Source organism: Mus pahari, chromosome 21, assembly GCF_900095145.1.
Source record: "Mus pahari chromosome 21, PAHARI_EIJ_v1.1, whole genome shotgun sequence".
NCBI lineage: Eukaryota > Metazoa > Chordata > Mammalia > Rodentia > Muridae > Mus > Mus pahari.
The window spans coordinates 2829484-2854147 of NC_034610.1; the positions used below are offsets into that span (position 1 = coordinate 2829484).

The 24664-nt window shown below is 47.2% G+C and overlaps 2 protein-coding genes across 13 annotated transcripts in view; one reads left to right on the plus strand and one right to left on the minus strand.

The window, feature by feature from the left end:
* Synj2 (synaptojanin 2) overlaps nucleotides 1-16692 on the plus strand; it is a 92137-nt gene extending 75445 nt beyond the window's left edge. For 3 of the 9 annotated variants that reach the window (XM_029533199.1, XM_029533201.1, XM_029533202.1), the window contains 12 exons: nucleotides 779-937; nucleotides 2455-2611; nucleotides 3732-3852; nucleotides 4818-5036; nucleotides 5140-5218; nucleotides 5397-5565; nucleotides 6675-6842; nucleotides 7981-8115; nucleotides 11096-11208; nucleotides 12269-12377; nucleotides 13826-13974; nucleotides 15765-16692. In XM_029533199.1, coding sequence (XP_029389059.1) covers nucleotides 779-937; nucleotides 2455-2611; nucleotides 3732-3852; nucleotides 4818-5036; nucleotides 5140-5218; nucleotides 5397-5565; nucleotides 6675-6842; nucleotides 7981-8115; nucleotides 11096-11208; nucleotides 12269-12377; nucleotides 13826-13974; nucleotides 15765-16496 — 2310 coding nt within the window. In that variant the 3' untranslated portion in view covers nucleotides 16497-16692. Of the gene's footprint in view, nucleotides 1-778; nucleotides 938-2454; nucleotides 2612-3731; nucleotides 3853-4817; nucleotides 5037-5139; nucleotides 5219-5396; nucleotides 5566-6674; nucleotides 6843-7980; nucleotides 8116-11095; nucleotides 11209-12268; nucleotides 12378-13825; nucleotides 13975-14155; nucleotides 14397-14742; nucleotides 14892-15764 lie in introns of those variants that run through there. The other 6 variants (XM_029533203.1, XM_021221726.2, XM_029533205.1 and 3 more) reach the window with 6 other exon arrangements.
* A 6114-nt stretch (nucleotides 16693-22806) lies between these two features.
* Nucleotides 22807-24664, minus strand: part of Serac1 (serine active site containing 1) — a 36840-nt gene continuing 34982 nt past the window's right edge. For 3 of the 4 annotated variants that reach the window (XM_029533206.1, XM_029533207.1, XM_029533208.1), the window contains 2 exons: nucleotides 24433-24576; nucleotides 22838-22992 (listed from right to left, as the gene is read on the minus strand). In XM_029533206.1, coding sequence (XP_029389066.1) covers nucleotides 22856-22992; nucleotides 24433-24576 — 281 coding nt within the window. In that variant the 3' untranslated portion in view covers nucleotides 22838-22855. Of the gene's footprint in view, nucleotides 22993-24432; nucleotides 24577-24664 lie in introns of all 4 variants that reach the window. The other variant, XM_021221733.1, reaches the window with a different exon arrangement.

The following is a 24664-nucleotide window of genomic DNA, read 5'->3' on the forward strand; positions in this document are numbered from 1 at the left end:
TTTTTTAATTTTTTTTTTTTAAGATTTATTTATTTATCATATGTAAGTACACTGTAGCTGTCTTCAGACACTCCAGAAGAGGGCATCAGATCTTGTTAGGGATGGTTGTGAGCCACCATGTGGTTGCTGGGATTTGAACTCTGGACCTTTGGAAGAGCAGTCAGGTGCTCTTACCCACTGAGCCATCTCAGCAGCCCCGGGGAGGAACTCTTGAAGGACTGGGTTGGGGTGGAGATGATTGGCTTCAGGGAGGAGTGCGATGGAGAAGTTTACAGTGCTGTGCACACAGTTTTCCTAATTAGGGAAAAACTCTCGAGATTCAGCTGTAACAGGAGTTCAGTGGTAGAGTAGACATAACAAACCGAGTGCAGTGGCAGAGTAGACATAACAAGCCGAGTGCAGTGGCAGAGTGACTATTGGCATAGCATTTTCCATGTGGTTTGGGTCTGCCTGGACCACTCAAGGGTATTGTTACATAAAATAGAAACACAGGGATGAAGATACAGTTCATGTTTATCCTGCACTGCCTATAAGTAGCTATGGAGGTGCATACCTGTTATCCCAGCTACATATTCCTGGGCTACATGGGGCCCTATTTCAAATCATAATTAAATAAAATTGAGAAGCAAATTATGTAAGGATTTCTTGAGAGGTTGATGGGGTTAGGTAAAAATGAGACACTGTAGTGGAAAACTTAGCATTTTAGGAGCAATATTCGAAGGCTTGTTCCTCTCCCCTCCTCCACCTTCTTTACATTGGTATGTTCTTTACAACTTAGGGGAGAAACATATTTTCACATGATTACGTGTTTTGGTGTGGCGATTTCAACTACCGTATTGATCTTACTTATGAAGAAGTCTTCTATTTTGTTAAACGCCAAGACTGGAAGAAACTTATGGAGTTTGATCAGTTACAGCTACAGAAATCAAGTGGGAAAGTAAGTTGAACCTCTCAGATGTCTTTGGTAACGGTTACAGTGTGGGGGCTGTCTACTACCTGCAGGGCCTGGGGCGTTGAAACGGTGACTGGCTTTCGCACTGATTCTGATGGTGGAGAAAATACATGTGAATCGAGAGAGACAGGACAGCGCAGTCGCACAGAGCACTGACCTTCACAGAACTCTGGGTGGCCACACGTGGGGCCCTGAAGGAAAGCCACCCTCCTTCCGCATTCCGCACAGAGGGAGGAGCTGACTGGACCGGCTTTCTCGATTTCTACCGTGTCCAGGGCACTGTGTCGTATGCTTTTAGACATGAGTCAGCTCTTCTAGGGCTCCTCAGGGAGGGTCTGCTCAATCCATGTCTTGGTCGCCTTCTAGTGTACCCTTTTGACAACGTCAGGTGGACCACCGCGTGCATTGGAGGTGTTGGGTACTGGTGTATATGGTCTACCTATACTAACTACATTCATCTGTCTATGCACGTGCGGTCTTTTTAGGAACTGCTTCGCTTCTGGAATAGAAACTCGCAAGCAACGCTTTAGACTCCATTCCTGATATTTTGTTGCTCTCCCCATTCTCGTTGGTGAGGACACTAACACAATCATTTACACACTGACTTGTAGTACATCGATTCCTTCACAATACCCTGTAAATTACACTCATTGACAGAACGGAGAGTAAAGTTGAATTATGTATCCCAGGATACAAAGTCAGCATACTAGGCTACAGTTGGCTCCAAAACATTATCCATCGCAGAGCACACATGGGCCAGACCAGGGTCATGTCCAGGTTCCTAGGGACTCAGAAGGCCGTGCCTACTCAGCACAGGTTCAGCTGCAGGCTTGCCTTTAGTTCTTTAGGATCAGAGCAGCCTGTTTCCCGAGAGCCACAGCTTATCTTCTCCAGCTAGGACTGTTGCTTATTTCAGAGTCCTGCTTGCCTGGCAGGAGGCAGGTGAGCGGCCGTCTGCCTTGAGAATGCCGCTGCTTCAATGCAGGAGGAGAGAAAAAAATGAAGGTCCCTCTCCCTCTAAAACAAGACTCTGCCACCATTCTGAAGTTTGTGTTCTATGAAGTGCACAGATGAACTATGACGTGCACAGATGAACTATGAAGTGCACAGATGAACCCTGTCACGCTACAAATCTTCTCATTTCCTCAGCCAAATTCTATTCTCATTTCCTTTGCCAACTTCTCACTGCCCTCTCTACCACGTTGAGTGAGAAAGGTTTTGCTCCAGCCTCAAAATGTGAGACACAGGCAGAGGGATGCTCCGGTGAGCCCAGAGTGATCCCTGTCCTGTAGTCCCTTCTCTGTCTCCAAGCAGATGGCCAAAGGCAGGGATACAGGAGGGAAGGCAAGGTGCTATGATGCTGTGTGCGTGTCCAGCTATTAAAAGGCACGTATGTCTAATATAAGACACATCTATGCGTGTAAAGTCTTCTACTTTTAGAACACTTTGGAATGTACCTTCCCCCCCACCCCTGAAGATGGCCCTGTGATTTCTCCAAATAGATTTTTAAAGACTTTCATGAAGGAGCCATTAACTTCGGACCCACCTACAAGTATGACGTTGGATCAGCTGCCTACGACACAAGTGACAAGTGCCGTACCCCAGCCTGGACAGACAGGGTGCTGTGGTGGAGGAAGAAGCATCCGTATGATAAGACAGGTGAGTGCTACATGTGTTGCTGAAACAGGCGGGGCAAATGGGAAAAACCACGGAGGGAGAGAAACTGCTCAGCCCTGGCCGTGGACCACAGTTTTCTCAATCAGCCAAAGGATAACAAATCATTCTAGATGTCATAATTTTTGAATCACCTCTATCCTGGCTTTGCCTGTCCATCATGGTTGCTCCTGCCATCCTCTGACCTTTATCCCAGGAGGAAAGAGGAGTGAAGCCATGGGCTATCTCCCACTCTTCTCATACCTCACAGAGCCCATTTTTTTCAACCAAATTTGTACCTCTTTTTTTTTTTTTAAGATTTATTTATTTCATGTATATGAGTATACCATTGCTCTCTTCAGACATACCAGAAGAGGGCATCAGACTCCATTATAGTGGACCATGTGGTTGCTGGGAATTGAACTCAGGACCTCTGGAAGAGCAGTCAGTGCTCTTAACTGTTGAGCCATCTCTCCAGCCCAAATTCATACCTCTTAAAGCCTCAATTCCAAATGGAACACGAGGCCAGAGGATTTTATTTTATTTTTTTCTTTTGGTTAGTGAGTTGTGAAGTGTGTTTTGAAGTCAATCATGAATAGAAAGGAAGGGAAGCTTATTAAAATTGGAGCACCTGTACTGTTGAATGCAAATAGCCTTTCCACATTAAAGAGGGAGGTCTGCAGAGACGTCAAAGCCTGGAAACCAGAGATACAGGGGGAAGAGAGATTTTTTTTTTTTTTTTCCTATTAGTCTGGGAGCATCTGCATGGCCTCCAGGGCCTACTGGGAGGCAGGGCTGTTGAAGCTCAGAGCCTCTCACTGTGCAAAAACCCCAGATCTCAGAGGTGACAGACTGCTGCGACCTGGTCTGCTGCTTGGTGACCTGAGTGTGTGTGGGGGGTGGGGAGCGCCATGGTTGTTACTGTCCTTGGCAATCTGAACATGAAAACTCTTTTACCCCAGCCCCAATACAGCACAAGCTTAACTTTAAGCTCAAGGGTGGAAGCAAATGAGCCAAGGTGGTTAGGGCCAGAGATCTTTGCCACAAGGAGCCTTAACACATGCATGCATGATAACGGCTTTGTGTCTCCTGTTGGCTCCTGGCCTCTTGAATGGAACCTGGCAAGCAGCTGGCGAACTCAACCTTCTGGACAGTGATCTAGACGGTGACCCCAAAATCAGACACACCTGGTCCCCAGGCACCCTTAAGTACTACGGCCGCGCGGAGCTGCAGGCCTCTGATCACAGGTAAGGTCCTCATTGGGGCAAGCATTGGCTCTGCCTCCCCATAGGCTAGCCTGTGTCTGTAAGGATTGGAGACACAGAGACAGAGAGAGAGAGACGGGGGTCTGTATACCCCCCATTGTGAAGTAATAATTGTTAGCATTTTTGTCATTGATTGTTCTATATCATAAATGATGTTATTCATGAAAACATCAAAGATACAGCCTGCCCAATGTTGTATCTTTGAAATGTCCTCAGCCACCCTGCGGCACAGCTTGCTTTCTTGGTAGTTTTCCAGCTGCAGTCCCATGTAAGCTTAGAGATCAGGGTCACCCGTTTGCAGCCACCACTCAGCTCTAAACACAGCCACAGGACTGACCCACCCGCTCACCGCTGGATGGCCATTTTCATCTAGTATTTGCACTGGACAAGCAGTGGACAGTTTTCCTGTGTTGGCTTCAGGCTGTTCAATACTCTGCGATGTCCTTTAGCCTTGGCCACTCTGTGCTAAGGATGGAAGGAGACAGCAGGTGGCAGGGAGAGGGAAGTCTGATGGCAGCCTCTGAGGGGACTTGTTAGCTTGCTAATGGGTGAGGGAGATTTGATTCTCCTGCAGGTGCTACTAGAGCTGTGCTCGTTATTGTAAGGAAGGGAGGGAGAGTGGTACCTGGTTCAGGCAGTGACTCAGAACTTTAGCTCCCTCCCCCATCAGCAGAGTTGAGGGGAGCCAGCCTTGTATAGAATCTTTATCCTAATTTCTGTGTTTCCTTAGAATCAAATCCTAGCAAAAAGAGGTGATGTTATGAGACTCTTAACATGGATTGATTGGCATGTGGCCATGTGAAGAGCTTCTACTCTGGCTGGCAGCCTGTGGGTTCATGGGCCAACAGAACTCGGGGCGGGCGGGGACAGAGGCAGGTCGGAGGCTGGGATGCGACACCCGCCTAAGCCAATGGTTCTCTGCCGATTCCTCCTTGTGTCTGATGCAGACCTGTGCTGGCCATTGTAGAGGTGGAGGTTCAAGAGGTGGACGTGGGAGCCCGGGAGAGGGTCTTCCAGGAAGTGTCCTCTGTCCAAGGCCCACTGGATGCCACTGTCGTTGTAAACCTCCAGTCTCCAACCCTAGAAGAGAAAAATGAATTTCCGGAGGACCTGCGCACAGAACTTATGCAGACTTTGGGGAATTATGGGACGATTATTCTAGTCAGGTAACTCCCACCCTTGAGACATATGTTCTGGGATGTCCTCAGGATCTAAGAGAGCTGCTGCATTAGGTTTCTAGTATTGACTAGCTAATCTCCTGTAACACAGGATCAACCAAGGGCAGATGCTGGTGACATTTGCGGACAGCCACTCGGCTCTCAGTGTGCTGGACGTGGATGGTATGAAGGTAAGTGGTGTGTAGTCACACCGTGGAGTGGGGCACATGCACTGTGAGCACCCAGGGCCTGGACTTTGGGGTTCCTTAGAAAATTGTGATGGTTGCACAGGCTGGAGAGAGAAGTGCTTTGTGGCCAAAGGGAACTGTGATGACTTTCTTTGTTCTCACTAGCTGGCTCTCCTCCCAGGTGAAAGGCAGGGCCGTGAAGATTCGACCAAAGACCAAAGATTGGCTAGAAGGCTTAAGAGAGGAGCTTATCCGGAAGCGAGACAGCATGGCCCCTGTGTCTCCCACCGCCAACTCCTGCTTGTTGGAGGAGAACTTTGACTTCTCGAGTCTGGACTATGAGTCAGAAGGTTTGTGACCCTGCCCCTGGGCAGGCCTTGCCCTAAACCCCACCTCACAAAGGTTCCTGAGGGTATCTGAAGTGTGAAAAGTTGCATCTCTGTGATAACTGTAGGTCACATCCATGTGTTCCAATGTTCATACATGGGGGTGACTCAGGGCGCTGTAAGGGACATCTTACACATACTAATGTTGGCTTTGAGGCCATTGGCAATAGACATGAATTGAGGTGGAGAGCCGGCCTGGGGACCTGGCTCCCATGGCTGCCAGCAGCAGATTTTCGTAGAATTCTTGGGCTAGTTACATTGGCTTTACTGTGTTCAGATTCCCGGACATTTTATAAGGCAGGAATTCTTCCTTGTGGTTCACAGTTCGTAGGTCCATAACTGTGTTTTATGTTAGTGTTAGTTAGTGCTGTAATAAAAACCATGACCAAAAGCAACTTGGGAAGGAAAAAATTAATTTCATCTTATAGTTCCACATTACAGTCCATCATCAAAGAAAATCAGGGCAGGAACTCAAGGCAGGAACCTGGAGGCAGGAACTAAAGCAGAGGCCATGGAGGATACTGCTTACTGGCTTGCTCAGCCTGCTTTCTTATAACATCTAGGACCATGGGCCCTTAGGATGGGCCCTCCCACATCCATCATCAGTCAAGAAAATGCCCCCCACAGACTTGTCTACAGTCAATCTTATGGAAGCATTTTCTTGGTTGAGCGTCCCTCTTCCCAGATGACTCTAGCCTGAGCCAATAACTCTAACTAGGATTATAACATAAATCTACCTAGGACAATATAACCTTTGACCCTACTGACTCCGGGTCTGTGGCAAGGCAAGAGCGTGGGGCAGTGGCTTCTCCTCAGTGCACAAGAAGCAGAGAGAAAATACCTGTGTCTTCTTTTATTCCAGTTGGGCCTCCAGGCAAGAGATGCTGACCCCATGTCAGCAAGAGCCCTTCCTTCCACAGTTAACCTTCTCTACAACCCCCCTTCAGATACTGTCTCATAAGTGTCCCTTAAGCCAATCAGATGGACAGCCAGCAAGACAGCTGCACTGGTTAAAGGCTGGACTGCACTAGCCTGATCTCTCTCGCCCTCATGTGACTTGTTCTTCCTTAAAGGGGACGTTCTTGAAGAGGACGAAGACTATTTAGTGGATGAGTTCGGCCAGCCTGTAGTCTCAGACAGTGAGCTCGGTGGAGACAACTCTTCTGATACCATGAACTCCTCAACACCCGCCAGCAAGTCTCCTGCACTTGCTAAAAAGAAGCAACATCCAACATACAAAGGTAGCTCCTCACCCCCCCCCCCCGATCTCCTGGGGCAAGGGTTGGAAATCCCTACAGACACACATTCAAGAGCTACACTGGGTTGTGTTTATTGTTCCATTCACATAATGTCATATTACGCAGCGGCCTCCTTATGTTTTAGAATGAAAGAAAACCAAAGGGTTGTGTAGAGTGAATTCGTATCCTGGACTAAATGGTAGAATCTTCCATTAAGTTGACTCTTGATGCTTCTAAAATTCCAAAGCTGCTTTCCATTGTCAGTCACTATGTCCCTCACTGGAGAGAAGCGCTAACCAACAGCACAGGACCCTTGGGCTAGGGCTGAGAATATAGAGCACGAGTGACAGGAAATTAAGCTGTCTCTTTGACAAGAGGTACAAAGACTCACCTACCTCCACGTGTCCCTTTGGTTAAATAATGCTCCCCAAGCCCATCGGTAGCTTGCCACACTAGAACCACTGGTTGGCTTTGGCACTTTGAGTTGCTGAGTCTGCCGTAGAGATTTTTGGTAAGGTGTGCGTGGCAATTATATACACAGACATGTTGGGCGAATGACACCAGGCCAGCATCGGTGACCTTCACACTCCTCTGGTCTTTTCTCCCACAGCCTTGGCCCCTCTTGGTCTTCCCAGAGTCATGTACCAGCCACAGTGTCAGGTACCCAGGAGGTGACCGGCAGAAGCCTCTAGCCTAAGAGTTTGCTACTGGATGCCAGGCTAGCAAAAGAAGGGAGGGCTCTTCTCAACTTCCAAATTAGCAGCTGCATTCTAGAAGGAGGAATTAAGTTCTCTTCCCTGTGGTGGGGGGCTCGTAGGAGCTCTGGTGTCACCCTGTCTTCTGCCTGTGTAGAGGCGTGGCCGATCATTTGGGAAGGAGAAGGGTCTCTACATTAAACGTGCCAGAGTTCCTCAAGTCTGGTAAACCAGGCCCACATTTTTTTTTTGAGTGTCCCAAGCAGGCATTGGGTATGCCCATACTCCCAACAGAGGGATGCTCAAAAATCACTTCAAAATCAGCCCCACCCTGGGCATCCCATAGCACTTCTGCCTACAACAGTATGTATGCCCTGCGCACAAAGACATTTCTGACCCTTGCGTTTGGACGAGATCATCTTTCTCACAGCTACCATGTCCTTCAGACGACGCTGACCTGGTGACCTTAAAGCAGGAGCTGGAAGTTGCTGGGAATTTTCGCCACCGTTCTCCAAGCAGGTCCCTGTCCGTCCCCAATAGGCCTCGGCCACCTCACCCACCACAGAGACCCCCCCCTCCAAGTAAGATTTGCTTACTCTGAGCTTGCCACAATGCCTGCTGGGAATAACCAATCGCACCCCTCCTGCTACTGAAAACACAGTTCTAAACTGCTGCTAAGTCCCTTCTGACATTCCCTCCACCAGGGCTCCTTGTCGTCTAACTATAAGGCATGCTCTGTTTTAGGGGCCATTGGTCTCTAAAGGCATATGAAACAAAACCTTCCAAAGCTGTTCATCCGGGAACTTGGCCTCCACTCCAGATGTCTGAAATTTGAAACCATTACTGGGGAAGTGGTTGTAACCCTGTGAGGAAAGCTTTCTAGCTTTTCAGTCAGGTGCTCCTTTCTTCGACAGATAGCCAGTCCTGCTCTTTAGGAATCTGACTCACCAAGAGACGCAACATGCACATCCCTGGCCTGGCCATGATCTACCTCCTGTCCCTGTGCTTCTCGCTCTCTGTTCTACCAGACTCTCCTGGGCGCTTTCCTTCCAGCTCCTCGATAATGCTTCTGCCATCAAAGTTGCCTTAATCTCATTCTGGACTTTGTGGCCTGCTTTTTTATTTGTTTCTTTAAAATACCCATGAAAGGATATAGGTACAGAGACAAAATTTAGAGCTAAGATGAAAGGATGGACTATCCAGAGACTACCCCATCCGGGAATCCATCCCATCATCAGCCACCAAACCCAGATACTATTACTGTCTACTTCCCCCACCCCACTCACCCCTCACCCCCAAATATTGCCTGTCAAATGCAGACTTTTTGAAGCCATTCCTTTGAAAATTGGGCTCACCCAGAGCTAACATACAGCAGTAATCAGTGTCAAGCCAGAAACATATCTTTGCTTTGGTGAGCTTACACTCAGAAAATAGAAAAGATACTAAAATTATCACGTTCATAAGTTATTTGTGGTGGGAAACTGAGACAAGAGGGTGAAGAGTTTAGGGGCTAGTATAGGCTACATAGTAAGATTGTGCCTCAACAATACATATAAAAATTGTATAATTAGGGCTGGAGAGATGGCTCAGAGGTTAAGAGCTCTGGCTGTTTTTCCAGAGTTTCTGAGTTCAATTCCCAGCAACCACACGGTGGCTCAAAACTATCTATAAGATCTGGTGTCCTTTTCTGGCGTGCAGGCAAAACACTGTATACATAATAGATAAATAAATCTTTAAGAAAATAATATTTATTTTTTAAAAATTGTATTAATAGGAGCTGGAGAGATGACTCAGAGATTAAGAGCATGTGGCTGCTCTTCCAGAGTCCTGAGTTCAATTCCCAGCAACTATAACCATCTGTAATGGGATCCAATACCCTCTTCTGGTGTGTCTGAAGACATCATATAATATAGATAAATCTAAAAGAATTGTATAAATAAAATTTATAAGTCATATTACTTTAGAGATGTATAAAAGTAGAGAAGAGAATCAAAATCTAAAATTTACTTGGCTACCTACTCACAGGTAACAGTTTTAATCAAAAACACTTCCATCGTTTGTCCAGTTGTATTAGTCATGTTGTCATGTTGTCTTAGTCAAGGTTTCTGTTCCTGCACAAAACATCGTGACCAAGAAGCAAGTTGGGAAAGAAAGGGTTTATTCAGCTTACATTTCCACATTGCTGTTCAACACCAAAGGAAGTCAGGACAGGAACTCACACAGGGCAGAAACTTGAAGGCAGAAGCTGATGCAGAGGCCATGGAAGGATGCTGCTTACTGGCTTGCTTCCCCTGGCTTACTCAGCTTGCTTTCTTAGAGAACCCAGGACTACCAGCCCAGGGATGACCCCACCCACAGTGGGCCCTCCCACCCTTGATCACTAATTGAGAAAATGCCTTACAGCTGGATCTCATGGAGCCATTTCCTCAAGGGAGGCTCCTTTCTCTGTGATAACTCCAGCTTGGGTCAAGTTGACACACAAAACCAGCCAGGACATGCGTGTATCTCTATACTGTTTCAGAAGAAAAAAATGTAAGGGTTGAGGCTGTATTGCTAGCCTAACCTGCATGAAACACTAGTTTCAATACCTAATCTGCCACAAAGAAAGTTTTAACAAACTCTTAATCCTTTTACTTGGTCATTTATTTTTATTTCATTGACTAAATCATTAAATACTCTGAGGCATAATAGCTAAAAAGTAATTTATTTCTTGACTTAGGGACTTCAGGACTTTTATATTCTCTCAGACATTAAGAGTAACTATCCTAGGGCTGGAGAGATGTCTCCGTGGGTAAAAGCACCACCACACAAGCCTGCTGACCTTCCCTGTGGCGGGCTCTGGGCTGCAGGTCAGATTGCCAGAATCTGTGTAAAGCCAGCATGTTGAGATCGCTGTTACTCTCAGCTCTCATACTGAATGATGTGAGGGGGAGACGGGGCACGGTGGGAGCCCCCAAGAACCTAGAACTAGCTACCCTGGAGTGTGTAGTACAAATAGCTGGAGACCCTGCCTCAACACGTTGGAAGACAAGGACCCAAGGCTGACCTCTATCCTTACATGTGCATGCACTCACACATAAACACATACACATGTTTAGTACACACTTTATACACACACACAAAAAAAACCCCACATTTTTTTAAAAAACATTTTTAACATTTAAGATAACTGGTCCAGATAATAATGTGCTTTAAACCACTTAAAAAATCAATTGGTTTTTCTATAAGATTTAAAATCCCCTTGCGTGTTAGATGTAAATTCGAATTCCAATCCTGCTTCCCTAGACAATCTCCCAATAGGCCCAGCTATCAAGAGGCTCCACAGGGAAACTGCTTTGTTTTCTCTGGTGCTGGGGATGGAGCCCAGGCCTCATCCGTGCTGTGTGAACTGCTAACCCATAGTCATAACCCCAAAGAGAAGCTTTGGAGAGTCTTATGGGGCCTGCCTGGGAACACTCTGTGTGGCTTGTGCGTCTGCATACCCGACCATGGGTGTGGCTGTCCTGGGGGCTGCCTCCCCTGAAGTCACTGCGGCTGACACTGTCTCCTCATTTTTCACAGCTGGCTTAATGGTGAAGAAGTCGGCCTCAGACGTGTCCATCTCCTCTGGCACTCATGGACAGTATTCCATCTTGCAGACTGCAAAACTTCTTCCAGGAGCACCGCAGCAACCGGTGAGTCCTCTGTTGGGCTCCCGGGGAAGCGGGCAGCATTTCCGACCTGCGGGACTAGTGTTCCACCCCAAGAGACCATGTGGATTATTGCCTTTTCAAGGAATATGTACCTCTGTCTCCTGAACCCTCTCCCTGCCCACTGCATTATCCCCCAACCCCCTAACGCTTAGTAGCAACTTCTTTACAGGACAGTTAAGTGACTGTGTGAGCACTGTAGGAGAAGACACTTGGAGTGTGTCCCCCCACCCCTGGTTCACCTGCAGAGCAAACCGCTCACTTCCAGACTCCTCTTCTACTCCCTTGTAATTCTTGCCTTTGCCTAGAGCATTAGGTGGTGAGGAGAAAAGGAGAAACTCAGATAGGTTTGGCCATTTTGGAGTAAGATTAGATATAGTGTAGAACAGTTCTGAAAAACTTCAAGGGAGGGGGCCAGAGGGCTGGAGTCCTCATCAGGAGCAGTGAGTCCTGCTGCTGATGGGCGTGCAGATGAAGGTCAGGGACAGGAAGTGAAGGCAGTACTCTACTGCTTGGAAAGTTACATGGGCTGGCAAGGCATGCACACTCTGGGCAGGCTAAGGAGCTGACTAGATTCCAGAATGTACAGTAACGTAACTGGGTCTCAGATGACCCCAGGAGCTGAGTGAAGAGGTAGGAAATTCTGCTGGGAAACATACCTGGGAGGTGCTTCACACTCCCACGGACCATGGGAGGTGTGGCCGAGACTGTGCTGTCCCGCTCTTCCTGGCTGTGGAGATAAAAGCAGAAGATGGTGCGTCCACATTGCCAAATCCTGGCACCACACTGTTTGGGAGCTGAAGGTCTTCAGTTCTGACCATTAATGCCTTCCTGGTCTTGGTGGGTGGAGAAGGGCACCAGGAGATGTGGTTTAGATGCAATGGGCACGTCTGTCAGCCGATGGGGTTCACATAGCTCACATCCTCAAGCAGAACACCTTCCCCCGTACAGAGAAGCAGGCAACGTGCATACTGGGAATATCCGCTCGCTCCGAGGCTCAGTTCCTACCTGTTAATCCGTGTCTCTTCCTGATTCTCTCCTCAAGCCCAAGGCTAGAACTGGAATAAGTAAACCTTACAACGTCAAACAGATCAAAACCACCAACGCTCAGGAGGCAGAAGCAGCTATCCGGTGTCTCCTGGAAGCTAGCGGAGGTAGGTGGTCTCCTGGGAACCACCTGCCAGCCACAGAGAGTCCCTTTTTATCCCCTCACTGAGAGTGGCCTAGAAAAAAATCTGGGTGGACGCTTTCTTTCTTTTCTTTCCTATTTTTCTTTTTTTTTTTTTTTCTCTCTTTGTGTGTGTGTATACAATGTTAAATGGAAGTGGCCTTTAGTATTTTATGTACTTATTCTGATTTGTTTTTTACTAAAAATTACATACTTAACATTTATGAAGTATATAGAAAATAATCCCACGACGATTAAGCAGCATTTTAGAGATAAACAAAACTTTCGGTTCATGTTGTGCCAGGGAATCTGATGATCTGAGTTTCAGTGCTGGGGCTTACATGGCAGAAGGCGAACTGATGGCCACAAGTTGTCCTCTGACCTCGACAAGTACAACACAGCACTTCTGTGCCCCTCAGTATATGGCATACTTATACATGTTACGTGTACATACACGTGTTCCACATACATACCCTTGTTTCCCTACTTGGGATTTCTCCCATCTTTCACGTCACTGCTAAAATGTGCTGCTTTGGTTTGGGGCTGCGATCTAGAATCTTGTCTGGAGAGGAGCGAGTGCTGCCCTCCGTAATGACCTACGGGATAGTATGATTGCCCAACTGTGTTAGTTAGGGTATTGGTCAGACTTGGAATTCTCCACACGCTGAAGGAGGGCGTGTTTAGAAATCAGAGGAACACTGCTGAGAGTTGTACAGCATGGGTGGTTTCAGTTTTTACTGAGAAACGAACGGAAGTAGAGTGTATCCCTATAATGGTGTATTGGCCAAACACGGGAGCGAAGCCGTACGTAGTGTAGTGCGGGCAAAGCCTTGAAAATGTTACCCTGCGTTAATGAAGGGAGACACAGAGTCAGACACTGTGTGCTTCCACGTGTCCATGTCCTGTGGTAAGGAGATCCGCAGAGATAGAAAGCTCTGAAAAGAAATGAGCCTCAGGAGCAGCAACAACCAAACTGTCTTAAACTCGGAGAGTAGTGATGTATATGCTGCTTGGTGAAGGCATTAAAAGCATGGAAAATGACTAGATTTTTAAGGTAGGTGAATTACATTTCGATGAAATTTATTTGAGGGCACACTACCCTAGAGATGCATGGTAGTGGAGGTTTGAAGTTTGAGGTCTCCCCACCATCTCCATGTAAGGCTGTCTTGTTCATGTGCCTGTTGAGACTTTTGCTATGTGGCTCCTCTCCGTTGGTGTCAGGGTCTCAGCTGTCTTTCCTCGGGCCCCCATACCTGTGAAGGAGGTGCAGAGCTGGGGCGAGACCTCGCTGTCTAGGTCTATCCTTTGGACTTCTTTGTGACTCTGTGAATACACACTGGATTAATAGGGCATTGAGATGAAGACTCCCTGAATGCAGACTTGGGTGGTGAGTCCCATGGCCTTGTACTTGAGCAAGTGATATTTATGTTTCAGGTGTCCCGGAATCAGCCCCAGGAGCCATACCCCTGAGAAACCAAGGGTCTTCTAAGCCAGAGGCCACCCTGGGGCCCCTGGCCCTGCCCCGCCGGCCTGCTCCAAGAGTTCCCCCTATAAAGAAACCAACTCTGAGGAGGACAGGAAAGGTAAGAAGTCAAACCATGTGAGCCACCAAGGTTGCTTAAGGTCTTGCTACATAAAATTCTGTCAAGGACAGATACGAAGTTGGATTCAGTTTCTCAACTCATACCCGTATCCCAGACTCCGCCATGTCTGGAGGAAAATGGCTCCTTCGGCAACTGCTTCCCCCTTGTCTTCCTCCTGCAGCTTGGCCTCAGCTGAGCAGAGAAAGGAGCTCACTGTGACATTCAGGGACAGCTTAAGAGAGACTGCTTCCTGAATGTCCCCAGTCACCACAGGGAGCCGCTCTGGATGCATTCTGCCAATTAACCTGGTGCCGCTGTTTGTGCGTGGTGTGTGCATGTGGATTCACATGCACAGACTTACATGCCTTAGGAAAGCACTAACCAGGGCCTGGGGAGATGGATGGCTCAGGGGTAAGAGCACTTGCCACGTAAGCATGAGGACCTGAGTTTTGATCCCATCGCTCTCATAAAAAGCACGATATAACCACATACACCTGAAACCCCAGAAATGCAGAGGGCAGAGACAGGAGGATGGCTGGGCGTAATGGCTGCCAGCCTAGCTCTGAGACTCAGTGAGAGACTCCTGTCTCAAAGGAATAAGGTGGGTGATAAAGGAAGAGAGTGAAGCTCCTCCAGGCATATACCGCCACATAGAGAGGCTCGCATACCACAAACGTATAACCCTCTTTCACAGTCTCTCCCCTGCACATGCGCACGCACACGCGTTCCTGCAGGCCCGACAGCTTCTCTTCACCGCTTTTCTTGCAGATTGTTTTCTGCTCTAATTCACAAGCTTCCCAGCCTTGCTTACTGCTGCAGAGACATGAGTTTGTAAGGACAGTAGCTGCCCAGAGACTGACACCCATAGATGCTTCCGGATCTTCCGTGTGATCTCAGTTCTGGGAGCGGGCCACTTGGTAATCCCTGCCTGGGCGCCGTAGGGTGACTATTGCTTTGCCAGCCTGCCTGGCGTGAGAGGTGGCTCTGGCATGTGCCCGTGGCTTGAGTCTGCTGTCTGTCTTCTGGGTTGTGCTTCTGCCCTGCATTGCTGCCTGCCCACTTTTCGTGCTTTGTTGCAAAATGGACTTTGCCTTCTCTATTGCCTGTGCTTTGTCTTTTCAGGAACAGGGCTGAGCTCTGTTTTCAGTGGCTGCACAGGGATTTTGGTCCAAGGCTGGCAGAGAAGGGTCATGTTTCCAGTTTGTCTTGTTTCTTAAGAACCAAAGGAAACACTGGACAGACCCGGTCCAGTCCCCTGTGCTTAACTACCTGTCCCCATCTGTACCAAAGCCTCACTTTGCACCATGTAGTTTAAAAGCAGAGCTGAAGAAGTGGTGTCTCTGTATGGGTCCCTCCTTCTGTATTGAAATACGGAAGATCCAAGGAGGAAGTAGAGGCATTAGTCCTACATCGTGTTCCCTTCCCAGTGAGGTGCAGTGCGTGCCAGATCCCCGGCCAGGGCTGGGGCTTCATATCGAATGTTGCAGAAAAGTCCTCACTGAGTGAGGAATGAGCATAGCCCCATTTTGTCAGGCAACCATGACGAGCTTATCATAAATCATCCACAGTAGCTCTGGTTTTAAAACTTCCCAGTTGCTCATTGCCTGTACTGGATCATGGGCTTCTCCTGCATTTCTTCTTTCCTGCTCACAGTCCTGGCTCCCACACAGTCTCTAATCTCAGACTGGCTGCCTCTGCCTCATCTGTCTCTATTCCTTCCTGAGTGTTGTCTGGTTACCCACTTCTAATGTGCAGGCTTCTCATTTACACTGTACCTTGCCTTTCCTCAGCCCATGTTACCAGAAGAACACTTTGAGCCGCAGCCTGTCCATTTTATAATGGCTTCCCAGGAAATGAACCTTGAGATCCCTCCTCCAATAACAGCCCCTCCCATCCTGCCTGTTCCCAAACCAAGAACACTTCAGCCTGGGAAAGGTGTTGAGGGGAGGCTAAGCAGCGGTAAGCCAGAACCAGATGAAGCTCCTCCGGTGACAGGCGCTGTAGAGTCACCGCCTCCAGAGGCCCGTGAGGCCCCGTCTCTGGCTCCCAAGGTGCCTCCGAGGAGGAAGAAGTCTGCACCGGCGGCCTTCCACCTGCAGGTCCTGCAGAACAACAGCCAACTTCTCCAGGGCCTCACACGCTCCAGCAGTTCTCCATCCTCACTGAAGCCCGACATCTACCCGCGCTGTCCACAAGTGGCACCTGGCACTTCATCTGCCAGAAGCCCCGAAACCAATGGACCCAGAGTGACAGAGCCCGAGGCAGCCTCTTTTCATGGCAACTATCCAGATCCCTTCTGGCGCCTTCTCCACCACCCTAAACTGTTGAACAATACCTGGCTGTCCAAGAGCTCCGAGCCTTTGGACTTGGGGACCAGGAACCCTGAGAGGACACACACAGAGCCCGCACAGGTCAATGCATCGGTGGCTGAGAGGGGGCTTCCACCAGACCATGGGGGAAAAGACTTAAGTCACTGGATGACAGCTAGTAACAAAGACAAGAGAACAACATTAGGTGTTTGACCCACAGGCAAGAACATGACCTGTTGGCTCTGAGGATACTCTCCATTTCAAATGTTCACCTTCCTGGTGTGGGCATTGCTTGACCTGGTCAAAGGGATGTCGATGTAAAGGCACACTGAAACCCTTTGCTTATCTGTCACTCTGTGTAGTGTATGAGAACTGTTTGCCACTCCATACAGTTATCCAGCCACCCAAATGTTCCGTTCGAGATCGTGCGTCTTAAGCTTGCTCTCAGGGGACTGGGGAATGTGCTGTTGCATTCAGGGTATGGATTTTAAAGGAAACATATCTAGATTCCCCAAGATGCTCTCACCCACGGAATTTTAAATGGTTGTTCAGTCTCTGTGTGTGTGTGTGTGTGTGTGTGTGTGTGTGTGTGTGCCATTTGCTTGTTGGTTTTGTTTGTGTCTTTACAGATTTGGGATAAGTGGTAGGTTCATAAAAGATGACATTAAAAGCAGTCGGGACCATTAAGAGCTGTTCTGACCCACTTGAAACCACATTAAGAAAAGAAAAATCAGAGCTGAAAACAGCGAATAGGTCAACGTCATGCCTGGACCATACATTCCTGTGAGCCCCTTTTATGGAATTACCCTTGATAGCTGCAGGTTCTGCTTCTTCAGGCTCAGCAGAAAGACCTCACCTGTCCTGAGCATGTGTGTCTTCTGTTAGTCTCTAAATACTACAGCGTAACAGGTGTAAGTCATTTGGGGACAACTGAACATGTACAAGAGGATGTGTAGGAACTATACAAGTACCGCGCTGTTGAGGACTTGAGCATCCAAGGACTGGGGTACCTCAGGGGATCCTGGAATTGATCTCCCATAGATACTCAGGTGACTACCCATGTGTAATTAGCTTTAATGTTGCCGAAGTCCTATGAGAACTGGCAACAATACTGTTTTGGGTGTGACCTGTGCACCACGAGTTTACTCTCCACTCTAATATGGACTAGCTGACTCCTGCATGCCCTGTACACAGCCATGGTCTTGAGCCACAGTGTGCTGCTTAAACTAATTTACATTCACCCTCTGAATGAAACTTCCCTCCTATTGACCATGTCCTAAAAAGGCACAAAATGTGAAAACTCATACTGGCCCATCATGGCTGACCTCCATCTGTGTAGTATATGATGGCTTCAGGAAGGAGGTCACTGTGAGGTCACATCGCCAAGATGGCAAGTCTGGGCTTGTTCTCTGATGATGTCTCTTGGGTCTGTTGGTTGCATCCTGCATTCATGCATTTCTCATACTGCTCATCTCTTCAAGAATTGACAAAGACACCTTGATGCTATTTTATATTTAAAAAAAAAAAGTATTGTGATGTCTAGAATCTATTTGAAGCATATATCACATTTTTGTGTATAAAAAGCTCATTAGCTGAAGAAGCAGTTAGGAGGGTCATGAGGTCAAAACCAGCTGGAGCAACAGAGCAAGATTCTATTTTCAGAAAGAAATTTGTTAGCATATCTTGTTATTCCAACTTCCATATTTACGAATCTTTCATATCATAGGCCCATACATAATGTCCTGTGTTGCTGCTTATGGCCAATCCTGAAGAGAATGCTAATGAATGAGATGGGTGTGGCCATTGGATGCTAATGACGGGGTAGGTATGGCCATTGAATGCTAATGGCTGGGGCAGATGTGGCCATTTTGCCTGGGACATGCCACTCTTCATTACCCACCAGACTGTTGGGATTTCAGAAATTATTTTACTGTCACATTCAAGATATTTTGCAAATTATTTAAATCTGGCACTCAAGAACAAAACTCCATGTATCTACATTAATCTGAAAATTGATCGAAGAAAAAGAAGCCGCTGACCCACAGAGATAAGTAGAATAATATGCATATCTGGCAGTTACAAATTTGGTGTGGGGGCTGGAGAGATGGCTCAGCAGCTAAGAGCACTGGCTGCTCTTTCAGAGGACCCAGGTTTGGTCCCCAGCTGTAATTCCAATTCTCATGAGAGCCAATATTCTCTTCTGGCCTCTGAAATCCCTGTATGCACAAAGTACACAGACAAACATGCAGGCAAGTAAATAAGATGAACAACCAATAAACAAAATAAAGGAAAAATTAAAGATGGCATGTAGATGTGCAAGATGCTTACTGTGATTCTTAAGATCATGTGGTTCATCTTGTATTCTTCAAATAAAACCATAGAGCAAGCATCTGAGGCGAAAGCAGGGTGGGCTGCCCAGAGGTGGGAAAGAACTGCCGCGAGCTTTCTTCCCGCAAATGCAGTCAGGAACAGAAAAATGTTTTAAGTTCAGATGCCCTCTTCCTGTATAGACCATCTTTTCCTGCCACAGAGGTGAATTTGACAGCAGATAAATGTAACCCCACAGTCAGAAAGGCAGCAGGGAGGTCAGCTCTTACAAGACTGCTTGCAGCATGGGAAGAATTCCAGCTTGTAGTTTTCCTTGTTCTCCATAGTAATTAAGCCAGGAGCCCTACTAAGGCCAGCGCTCACCAGAGCAGCAGCTGCCCCTGAGAATTTGAAATCAAAGTACCACACCTAGAACCTACACCCAGGACAGTGCGTCAAAAAAAGTAGAGTTAAGAATTGAACAAGCCAGATGGTAGCATACATCTTTAATCCATTACTCAGGAGTCAGAGGCAGGGTGTTCTCTGTGAGTTCAAGGCCAGCCTGGCCTATATTGTTCCAGAACAGCCAGAGCTACATAGTGAGACCCAGTTTCAAGACAGTGTAGGGGGTGTCGAGCGGGGGTGGGGAACAGGACAACAGTTGGAATAACCTTATTTTTAAACCAATGTTTAACTGTAGGACGTTTTAAGCCAGCATCTGTCGGTTGAATGACTTCAGCAGGGAGCAACCACCGCCCAAAAGCCTCCACTTTGTGTTGTCTGTTTTGGCTTTTGGTCTGCCTTTGGTCTGCACGGATTTTAGCACAGTATTTCAGGGACAATGCTGACAATTTCAGTCTCGCTGACGGTAGTATAGACTCTCTCATTTCCCACGAGCTAAAAATATTTGTTAAGGTGACTGAAATTAGGAACTGTCAAGAAATTTCTACAAAGGCGTAAAGTTGCTAGTTTGAGATACTTAAAAAATCTCCCTGACGACATGTGTAAGGGAAGTCATTTGTTAAAGTGTTGGCTTTCAAATGGTCGTTTCGTCGGAAAGGGAAACTGAGAAACTTATACCCAGAGATCAGCGACCAAAGCCTGCAGTGTATCTTGATTGGTAATTTGTTCTCATGTTGGATTAGATGTTTTCATCTTTTTAAAGTTGAGTTTATCAGATCTGAAGGGACTCCTCGGATTCTTTCCTTTGGCCAGCCTTCCTCGATATCAAAGGCAATAGCTAGTAATTACTGCATGATGTTTTGGCTCTCTCAGTCTCTCAACAACTGGGACTGAATAATTGGTTGAAAAGCAAGAGAAAAAATAAGGTTATGAATTATGGCTTGAGGGCTCACTGATGGCTGAGCAGTCAGAGGTGCTTGCTGTCAAGCCTGAAGACTTGAGTTTGATCCCCAAGACTCACATGGTGGAAGAACTAACTCCTGACTGATGTCCACTGATCTACCTGCACTCGCGCAAGTGCACATGCACACACACACACACACACACTCTAGATGTGAATAGAGAATCGTGAGAACCGCTATCATGATTGCTGACACCACACACACAGGGATCACACCTGGCTATGTATGACTCGGGCGAGGCCCTTACAGCACACTGTGGAATGGACGGGCTCTGAAGATGCTTTATATACATTTTTCCATGGAAACAGATGGGACTATGTACTCTTCAAATTCTGCCCATGTTTATTCTAAGCTTATTCACAGAACATAGTTACTCATATTGTGTCTCTCAGGATTAAGAATATACTGGTAATCTCAAAATGGTAAACCAGTAAGATCTCTCTGTATTATTCAGACCTGGCCAAGAGAGGAATCAGCAGACTGCAGGATCTTTGTTCCAAGGTGGCAGGAGATGGGCTCACACTCACCACAACGCAAACTGTACTTGGCTGGACTGGGCTCAGTGGCATGCTGAGTAAGAGTAATGTCAACGGGAAATTAAAGCTAAGGACTACAGGGTTCCCGAACACTTACCTGTTCCCACAGGGAGCTGCCCTAGGATGGCTACAACTAATGACCCCATGCTGACACACCATCACCTCTGATGGCCTGGCTCCGCATTCAGCTTCACTCCCTGCACTGTCCATCTAAGGTATAACGACACACCATCAATGTTGCAGCATCAGAGCTGTCTCTCTGACCTTGAACCTTGCTCCCATGCATCTCCCAACTCAAATTCCTAGCAACTCCATCCATGCTGTCTCTGGTTTTGCCCTTTGTCAAATGTCAAAACTGCAGCCATACAGGCTTTTCTTTAACCCTGTGACAGGAATGTAAGGGCCCTCTCTTCACCAAAATATTTTTAGTTGTGGATTGTTTGTAGATACTCCAAATGTATCCATAAATTATCATTAGCATTATTCAGAAATCTATGTGCATTTATGATAAAATACCAGATTATGTTCCAGGCTGTTCCATCACATTCTAATTTACATGAACTCAGGCAGAGCAGATGTCAGGCTTCGCCAATGCTTGAGTTCCTACCCCTGACCACATCTGTTCATTATGCCCACACTAGTTCAAGGGCGGCTTAGCTGAGCTTCTTCCTTGTTACTGAGTCTAAGGTGAGGTAGGAGGGTCCGTTGCCTTTGAGGGGTCCTTCTGCAGCTACTGTGCGTCGGTGCCATCTTTAATGTGCTGCAGTTTTGTAGTTATCTCGCGCTCATTGGTTTCAATCGCGTCTTTGTTCAGGATGATACTGCCTTTACAAGTACCTCTTCTGCCAGTGCTGGATTTGTTCTGTCTTGCTCTATTATCCACTTTGGTCTTGTGTATATTATCATCTATGCCTCACCGAGCCTTTGTGATAAATGGAGAGTGGCCTTTCCATCATATAGACAGAGCAGAAATGCTGACTGTCTTGTCAGAGAAATACTAACACTAATTTAGTAATACACTGGACAGCTCTTTTCAGATTGCAGTTTTAAAGCAGAACAGTATTCATGTTCAACTTGATGACAAACACCTGGGTAGCAGAGGTCAAAGAGAAAAGATGTCTGCTGCTCAAGGTTTCAATCAATCGTCACCAGTCCCATGGTCTGAGATGGCATCATGGGAGAATGGGAGGATGGGCAACACTGCTCACTGCAAGGCAGGGAGGAAGCAGAGGGGCGGGAAAAGAGTGATGCAAGAAAGAACCATTATGCTAAGAGCAACACGGTGAAGCTACCAGCTTTATGAATGGTCACTAGGCAACTGCGCAGAGGGAAAGTGTTAGTGTTTACTGTGGTTAGGGTCAGAGGAAGGGACTGCCTGCTGCCAAGAGAGCTGCTTTGGGGATGACACAATCGACAAACTGGACAGTGGTGACAGTCGCTAACTTTGAATATAGCAAAAGTTGTATTCTTCCAAGGTATAAATTTGGGGCTGAGGACACAGCATGCTGGCAGGGTACTTGGCTAGCATGCCCAAGGTTTCCGGTTTGATCCCTAGTACCACACACATGCGCACACACACACACACACACACACACACACACACTGACTTTCATGTTAATAATGCTATTACTAAAACACAACTACGGTCATCAGCACGAGTTCCCATCCTCCCTCTAAATGGGCATGGAGGGAAGCTGTACTTGATGTAGCCAGAGACTCTGAGAGGCTTGATACTAAGTGGTTAGCATACCTGATCGCTTCAAATAGGTTTGCTCATAACCTGATCCTTACCTTATCTGAAGCATATTATTCAATAGCTAATTAAAATATCTTAGAAAGAACACTTAAAAAAAGATTGTTCTCAGCACTGTGAGAAGCACAGAAGCATAAGAGACTGGCCTGCGCATACAAGCAGGCATGTAGGAATCCCTGTAAAAGTGTCAAATGTGTAACTGGCATATTGACATTAAAAACTGGCAGTAAAACATCACAGCACATGGTACCCAGGTCACACAGCCTCTCTAAGTCCAAGCTTGTTCTCCCCAGATTTCATTCTCATGGTGTGCTAAGTTGCCTGTCAGGACTCTTGGGTGAGCTGGGACAGTCTCAGGTGGTCGGGCCCTCTGGCCACAGCAGCTCTGCTCCCTACCCCAAGGCCCAGCACAAAGGAGTTTCTCAATGTAACCCTTCCTCTGTGGCCTCCAGGTGTACTCGGGCATCTCCCAGTGCTTGCGTGAAGAGCTGCGCTCTGCTGTCTGCACCCCACATGCAGTGAGTGCACAGGACTGCATAGAGCTTAACAACAGATGGAGAATGCCACGTTTCTCGCACTGTATTCACACAACAAAATGGAAAAACGTAGCTGTCAGTTTTCAAGATCTCTGGCTAAAGTTTCGCAGATGAACTTTAGAGTACGTTGGTACAAAAATGCATCCTTTGTCTTCGGCTTGCAAATGTTCAAGTGGTTGACGTCCACAGGAATTAGATCCCCAATGCCTAAATCTGAAGAAAGCAGAAGTGTCAATAAAACAAAGGGAAGCCATGCTCGCCTGAGCAGAACTCTTGACTCCCTGTGTGAAAACGGATGTCCAGTAAGTTAAGTCTCAGTTTGTGTTTTTCCTAAAATCTCACCTGTGTTCTAAGCAGAGCCTGCGCACTGGCATTGTAGAGACTACCCTGTACCTACAGGCTATGAGGAATTTTCTTCTATGAATGAGGTGCTCCGCATGGAAACCATTCCAGACCCAAATTCCAGGTTTGTGGAGGGGGGTGTGTGTGTATAGAGGGTGTGTGTGTAGAGGGGTTGTGTGGAGGGGTGTGTGTGTAGAGAGGTTGTGTGGAGGGGTGTGTGTGTAGAGGGGGTGTGTGGAGGGGTAGGTGTGGGGGCAGCAGTACTTTAGCCCTCATCTGCATCTGATCTCAGTCTGAAGTCTACCTGGATACAGATAAGAAGAGATGCCAGCGAGCCGGCCACTGAGTGGAGGCATGAGGGTAATAGATAGGGGCAGTCAGGATTTCTATGGCAAAGCGAGGACACTGCAGACAGCTGCTTAGGAGACTGCCTCTGCCGTTGCTTTAAGTTTCTAAGACATCCAGCATCTCTTCAAGTCACTGCTTTGAAGCACCTCAGCCTAGGGCCTGGGCCCTGCTAGAGCTTCTTTAGGATCTGGGCTACTTTCCATCTGTGTGGTGTAGGAAGAAATAAGATCAAGCTCATTATCCACACTCAGGTTCATCACTAAGACAAGCATACTGTCCCTGGCCACTAACCCTTGCCACTGGCTATGAGCTACCAGGACAGGACCTAAGTCAGTCAAGAAGGAGTTCCAGGAGATGATGATCAGGTCGAGGCTATGGATAGTCAGGGGTGCCAGTTCAGAGTGAGATGTATGGGAGGCTATCACACAGCATCGGAGGGAGAGCTTGGGTGGAGACTCTACACCAGAGTAGCAGGGCTAGCTCCTCTTTAGGAGGAGCTAGTTAAAAAGTACTATTTTTAACACTAGGTTTTTTTCTCTTAAATATTTCCTGCTTGAATATTACCCATTCACTTTCCACTTACGAGTCTTCCAAATGTTTATATCCTACATTTTTATCAGTGGGTTTAAGATTTCTATGCAGCTATCAATTTGTTGAAATCCCCCTTTATTCTGACTTATGGAAGTGTTTGGTATTCTTCTTAAAGCAGGTACTACTGTTGGTGCCTAGGAGCTAGAAAACTAGCCACTGTTGTCTAACTGTTAACTGAGCTGAGAGGCGGTACCAAGGCGGCGTGCTTGCAGAGGGTTTTAATCTGGTGAAATAAGTTTAGATTCTGGATTTTTATTAAACTTTCTCCTATACACCCCTAAGACACTGGCTATAAAAACTGCTATCTATTCAATGCTAGGTCCCATCAACTGGGCATCCATCCAGGGGCCACGGTGTCTCCAGAGTGAGTACCTGCCGACTCCACGGGCACTACATGCAGTTTAATCATGCTGCCGATGAATGTCGGTTGTGTTTCTACAAAGTTCAGCACCTGGAAGTTTTTGTCTTTCGCGAACTCCAGAAAGTCGTCCTGTAGTATCTTCAGTGCAGGAGAGTCTGCAAAGAAGGGACAGGCTCTGGTCAGTTAAAGAAGGGACAGGCTCTGGTCAGTTAAAGAAGGGACAGGCTCTGGTCAGTTAAAGAA